The sequence below is a fragment of the Dipodomys ordii genome, unplaced genomic scaffold, assembly GCF_000151885.1.
Source record: "Dipodomys ordii isolate 6190 unplaced genomic scaffold, Dord_2.0 Scaffold71, whole genome shotgun sequence".
In the NCBI taxonomy this organism is placed as follows: domain Eukaryota; kingdom Metazoa; phylum Chordata; class Mammalia; order Rodentia; family Heteromyidae; genus Dipodomys; species Dipodomys ordii.
In genome coordinates, this window is record NW_012267287.1 from 2,001,504 (window position 1) to 2,008,156 (window position 6,653).

Consider the following 6,653-nt stretch of genomic DNA (forward strand, 5'->3'; position numbering starts at 1 on the left):
ACTGCATTATGAGTTAAATGTGGTTCTGGTTATTCTTAGATAATGAAGTAATTATTTAGCAAATTTCACAACTGTTTGGAAATAGGATTTTTAAAAAATTACTCAGAAAGACTTACTGTTAAGTTTCTGGTTATGTGTAGCCACTTTCGTATGTTTTCAGGCTGAAGCCCTGGTGTCCAGGTGCTTACTCAGACATTCACTCATGTTTGGAAGTGAAAGCAGTGAGCCATGCCAAGTCCTTGGTACAGTTTCTGGACAGCTTGAAAACCCTTCAAGGAAAAGATCCAGAAGTGCTAGTGTGCTTGGTACTGGGAAATGGGGCTTCTGTCGGGCCTTCTATCTAACCAGGCATCTTGTTAGGGATATGATTGCCTGTCTTCATGCTCCGTGCAATTTGCAAAGGAAAAAGCAATGCTGCTTCCTGACTACTTGTGATCACTCAGCTAGAAGAGATAGAGCCAAACAGTATTCAAAATGCCTAGAGAATGCCTTAGGTCTGTCACAGCAACTCAGCTGTAGGAGCTCTAGTAGTCTGGAGGGCAGCTCTGTGCTTATAAGAGGTACACATAAATCAGCCAGAAAGCTAGTCTAGGTAACACTTGGAGGCATTAGCTTGCTCGGACCTGGGAGCCTGCATTTCTGCCAAGCTCCTAAGTGGTGCTGATACCTCTGGTTCCCAGAGCATGCTGTAAGTGACAGGGTGCTTTGATGTCATTAGGCAGCTTGTTCATAATACTAGTGCATGTGTGCTTGCTTGCTTGCTTGCCTGCCTGCCTCTGTTGGGTCTTCGTCCGTCCCACAAAAGACGGACAGGGTCCGAGGAAAGGTAAGTGCGGCACTCGCCCACCCGTTCCCCAGCCTCCCTCAGCCCGGGAGACAATCAGACACAGCGGGGAGCCAAATCCAGCAGGTAGAAAACTCATTTATTAACAGAGAGCAGCCCTTTTTAAAGCCAAAAAGGGCGGGTGGCATGGCAAGGGAGGAAGAGGAACCAATCACTGTCAAGGTCACATCCTATCATGCACCTGAGCCTTCACGGGCTGGTTAGGCACTGATCGGAAGATCAGTTGGGCTCTGCCCACTCTACTCTCTCCCAGCGCCATCTTGGCTGCCCATGGGCTCTACAGTAAATTAGGCTCTGCCCACTCAACCCTCTCCCAGCGCCATCTTTGCTGCCCATGTGCTCCACATGCCTCCTCCTTCCCTCCCTTCCTCCCTTCCTTCCTTCCTGTTCTTGAGCTTGAACTCAGTGTCAGGGCATTGTCCCTGAACTTTTTTAAAAGCTCAAGGCTAGCACTCTACCCCTTGAGCCACAGCTACACTATTGGCTTTTTCTGGTGGTTAACTGGAGATGAGAGTGTCACGGACTTTCCTGCCAGGGCTAACTTCAAACTGCAATCCTCAGATCTCAGCCTCCTGTGTGCCTAGGATTATAGGTGTAAGCCACTGGTGCCTGGCTTTCTGTGGAGGTTTTAACTATAAAACCAGCATCACTCATGTGATTTACAAAATAAAACAAAGAAAAACGTCTCCTAAAATTGTATTGATGAAGGATAACTTGCTGTTGTATTTCCTGTGAGTTTAATGATTTTTCCACATACATTTCTTGGTTACAAATTTGGTGTTTTTCTTATCCAGTCATCAGATGACCAAGTGAAGTTTTTTGTTTTCCTGTTGCTTGTACATCATTGTGACGTAGCAATTTGAGGATACCTTGTCTGTTTAAGAACAAGACTCAAGCCTACCTTTGCTCTGTACTGTGCGCATGCCTATTGTTGCCACGGACACACCCTCCCGGCATCTGTCACCCCTGTAGGAGACACAGTCTGTCCTGCACAAAGCCGCTCAGCCCCCAGATGTCTGACGAGGAGGATTCTGACTCAGCAGCCCAACTTGGAATGTGCAACAGAGAGATTGTGCGAAGGGGAGCCCTCATTCTCTTCTGTGATTATGTCGTAAGTTTGGAAACGCTGTACACGGATTGGGGAAAGCAGAGGGCCATGGGTGGTGATGTGTCGCTTCTCTGGCCTCAGACCTCTCCATAGGAAGGGACCTGTGTTCCTTTTGTCTGACCTTGGACCATTTTCTACTGCTCGTGGGAGCTTGGCATTGGCTGTGGGTTCTGACTTCTGTGGTCTCGTGGCTTGTGGTTGGAGGTAACAGTCTCTGCAGATTGAATGTCCTGCTTCTTATGTTAGTTGTGTTCAAATAACCTCTATATTTTTAGTGAGGCAAAATTGACATTTGAAATAGGTCTTCTGCCAACCCTCTGTGGCCTTTCTTGTGGTATTACTATCTCCCTTTTATCTTGCCTGCTTGCAAATGAGCCTTTGATTGTATTTTCCCAGTGTCAGAATCTCCATGACTCAGAGCACCTAACGTGGCTCATTGTGAATCACATTCAAGATCTGATCAGCCTGTCCCATGAGCCTCCAGTCCAGGACTTTATTAGTGCAATTCATCGGAATTCTGCTGCCAGTGGCCTTTTTATCCAGGCAATCCAATCTCGTTGTGAAAATCTTTCAACGGTAAGTCTGCCAACTATTGCCTGTCAGCTTTCTGTCTTAAACATGGAGTAATGACATGTTTAAAGTGCTTGTTTCCATTTGGCACAATAATCAGCTCCTGTCTCTTCCTTGTCTTGGGCGTTAGCCAACCACTCTGAAGAACACGCTGCAGTGCTTGGAAGGCATTCACCTCAGCCAGTCGGGCGCTGTGCTCACACTGTATGTGGACAGGCTCCTGGGCACCCCCTTCCGCGCACTGGCTCGCATGGTTGACACCCTGGCCTGCCGCCGGGTAGAAATGCTTTTGGCTGCAAATTTACAGGTACTTAAAAAAATGACACTGACTTATATCAAAATAACATGGCAAACAAACCCTTTGGCTGGGTTTTCTTCTCCATAAGTTTGGCCTTGATGGAGCCACCAATAGAATGATGAGTACCGGGGCAAACTTGGCATTCCATGTCTTATCTGACAACCTGCTTCTCCTGTACCCTGCTGTGCTGTGGGCAGATACGCCCACCCAGCTTGTTGTTTTCACCTGAGCGTAGGTGATCATGGCTCCTCACAGATGTCTTCTTGTCTATGTAGAGCAGCATGGCCCAATTACCAGTAGAAGAGCTGAACAGAATCCAGGAGCACCTCCAGAGCAGTGGGCTCGCGCAGAGGTGAGGCTGTGTCCTTGGCGGGCTTGGGTTTCCGTAGCCAGATTGGAAGGACTTGGGCTTGTGCAGGAGCAGACACATGGGCTTAGGAAACGGCCAGGCTATGAGGTGGGCAGTAGAACTGCCACGGCAGGAAGGCTTCCCCAATCTCCAAGAGTGTATGAGAAGTGTATGAGAAGTAGAGAAAAACAGATAGTCTCACATCTGCTACATAAGCAAAGGATGCTGGGAACCTATTGGTTGTTTGAAGAATAGTAACTTTGTTACTTTTATTTATTGCCCTGTGCTGAATAGGAATATGAATTATCAGCTTTCTCTTAGTACAATCAAGACACATAACCAAATCACTAGGTAAGAGATCATGAATCTGAGAGCATTACCTGGCTCTTGGCATGTACAAATTACATCTATATCTTGTCAAATTCTGTGTCTTTATAGCTATTCAGTCACTGACGTCTGTCTGAAAAAGTCTTTCAGAGCCTTTCTCAGAAATACATGCATCTGTAATGTGAGCATAGTTTTATGATTACAAGGTAATCATAAAAGTCTTTTACCTTCGGCTTCATGTGGAGAGGCGTATGCATGGCAGCATAATTCTGCCGTGACTCCAGTCCTAGGAGGCCTTGCAGATGGTGCCCTCAAACGGGGCAGGACACAGTCTGGGGTGGCTTCTCAGTCTGCAGCCCCAAGTGTTGGTGCAGCCTGAGTCACTGTCAGTCTGGGAGGAGGTACTAGGAGGACAAACTGCCACTGCCTTTGCTTCTGGACGGTGCAGTTTTTGGTCCAGATGAGGAAATTCGAGAAGAGTACAGATACCTCGGGCCACAGAGATGGTTCTTGTATGAAATGACTTTCTGGTGGTATAAAATAAAAAATTTTTTAATGGTTGTGGGGCTTGAACTCCACCTGGGTACTGTCCCTGAGTTCTTTTTGCTCAAGGCTAGCATTTTACCATGTTGAACCACAGTGCTATTTCTGGTTTTTGAGTGGTTAATTGGAGATTAGAGTCCAACTGGGACTTTTTTGCCTGGTCTGTCTTCAAACTGCAATCCCCAGATCTCAGCCTCCCGAGTAATTTAGGTTTACAGGCATGAGCCACCAACATCTGGCCATAAATTGTTTGTGGGAGATTAACTAGGAGAGTTTATGCACTTGGATCTTAGAAGCAATGATCTGTTTTGCATATAGTAAAGATATTAGTTCTTATGCCATATAGTGCCTGTCGAAATATGTGAATGTAAATGAAATTTCTGGAAAATATTAACGAGATAAAAATTATGGTAGTTAAAAGTAACTAGGACCTGGATTTGCATTTGGAATGTCAAAGGGAATGTTTTCAACAAGCTGCATTTTAACTTTTCTTTTCTTCCTTATATTCTGTTTCTAGCACCCTGGTTTGCAATGTGGAGACTAAGTCTAAAGGACAGACTATACTGCAGTTCATTTGTGTTTGTGTTTCAGACATCAAAGGCTCTATTCCCTGCTGGACAGGTTCCGACTCTCCACTGTGCAAGATTCCCTCAGCCCCCTACCTCCGGTCACTTCCCACCCGCTGGACGGGGACGGGTACATGCCACTGGAAACGGTGATTCCAGACAAAGTTAGTGCTCTGTGGGTCTGTGTATGATGCCAAGGTACCCACAGAGATACTGACACCTCTCTGCAGAATGTGCAGCGCCTGGGAGGTGGAGGACAGTCAGCACATAGGACCTTCTGACTTTCTGCCCAGTCACTAGCAGCTCTGGTTGGTGAACGGGGTGGACACAGGAGAACCATGGTGTCCTAGTGAGGAAGACAGTGCTGGTGTGGCGCTCTGTGACAGGACAGGGGAGCGGTTGCCAGGCTGACGTGGTATTCTTGTGGTGGGGGTGGGGGGATCACTGGTCAGGTCAGAAGTTGGCTGTTCCAGCCAGCTGCAACAGACTGTTGGCAGACTTGGCCTGCCTCCCTTTCCCTGTACCTTCTACCTCTCGCATATGCTGCCACTGCCAGCAGTTTGGCATGTTGTCATTAACATCACTGCTCACCTCAGAGTTACAGACCACATGGGGTCTCAGGAAAGATGAGCTGAGATTTCAGAAATCAGCAGCCTGAGTGAAGAAAAACACAGGTTCTGCTGTGTACTCCTGGGCCGCATTGGACCTCGGTGGTCCTGGCTGCTGAGGCAGATGAAGGAAGCAGATCACTAATGGACAGTGGTTGCTACAATAGCTTGTGAGGGTAGCCGAGGTGAAGTTGGCTAACCCTTGCTACTTTGCCTGAGTTTGGAGGAAGTTGCCCAGGTGGTGGGGGAAGAAGAGGGAAAACAGCCCAGAAATGCTTGAAGTCTGGTGAGTTAGGTACAAGCCTAGGGCATACCCACCACCTTCCCAGCCATCCAGGCATCCAGTGTTACTGGTGGGGTGGGGGTGGGGTAGCTCTTGAGTGCCAGCCTGACGGCTGTTTCTTCTTTCCAGGACTGGTACCTCCGTCTGGTCAGATCACAATGTTGGACCAAGTCAGATTCTGCACTGCTGGAAGGTGCGGAGCTGGTGAATCGCATCCCTGCTGAAGACATGAGCGTGTTCATGATGAGCTCGGTATGCACGCGGTGGAGGTGCGGGGACCCACGAGCTCTGCGGATTATTCTGAGTGGGATCTGCCTTGCCTTCACAGGACTGACGTAGCAGTGACTTATGTGGGGACTTGAGTCTGGTACTCCAGTGGGGAACAGGGGAACAGAGTCCCCAAAGAGGCATGTTGTTTTAACTGAGCCTGGCATATGTGTCAAGAAGCTATGGGTATCCACAGACTTAGTTCTTCATTGTGTGTTTCATGATAATGAAGGAATGTATTGTGTTGGCATCGGGGTTCTTGATTTAAATAACTTGTTTTGGAAATTGATCTTTAATAAGTCCTCCCCGTAAACAGGGCCTTCATGTCTTCTAGATGTAATGAGGTTCCCTGGTGTCAGAATATACTGCAGGGCTGGTCTAGCAGGCCTCACAAGTGTGGGTTTCCTGTCCTCATCTCTGTGGACTCCTGTGAGGAGTGAGCCCCTGTCAGTCACTGTATAGCCATAGCCTTACCAGGGCTCCTTTTCAGATTGATGAGGACACTTGTAGGCCACAGTCCTGGGCGGACAAATGCAGGGAAAGAGCCCCACAGACAGAGCATGTGATCCAGAGGATAATCAAGTGTTATTGAAGAAGGATTTGTGGTCCAGGCAGCACGTGCGTATGTTCTGAAGTTCTAGCTATTGACTGGTTTGTAAATAAGAGCAGCACTGAACAAGAAAAAGAAATCAGTTTGCCAAAATTCACTTCCTCTTAAGAGCATGCAGCAGAATCTGACTCACAGATAAATGTGCTTAGTGACTCATTTATTGGCTTTTCCAAATTTGCAAGTGAACTTTTATTTATTTATTTTTTTTGGTCCAGTCGTGGGGCCTGAACTCTGGGCCTGGGCACTGTCCCTCAGCTCTTCAGTTCAAGGCTAGCGCTCT

The 6,653-nt window shown here is 47.5% G+C and overlaps 1 protein-coding gene across 1 annotated transcript in view; it reads left to right on the top strand.

Annotated features, from left to right (window-relative positions):
* Htt (huntingtin) overlaps nt 1-6,653 on the top strand; it is a 116,213-nt gene that overhangs the window by 80,748 nt on the left and 28,812 nt on the right. Inside the window, exons 42-47 of the mRNA XM_013023885.1 lie at nt 1,817-1,955; nt 2,349-2,528; nt 2,653-2,829; nt 3,096-3,172; nt 4,631-4,769; nt 5,626-5,748. Coding sequence (XP_012879339.1) covers nt 1,817-1,955; nt 2,349-2,528; nt 2,653-2,829; nt 3,096-3,172; nt 4,631-4,769; nt 5,626-5,748 — 835 coding nt within the window. The remainder of the gene's footprint in view (nt 1-1,816; nt 1,956-2,348; nt 2,529-2,652; nt 2,830-3,095; nt 3,173-4,630; nt 4,770-5,625; nt 5,749-6,653) is intronic.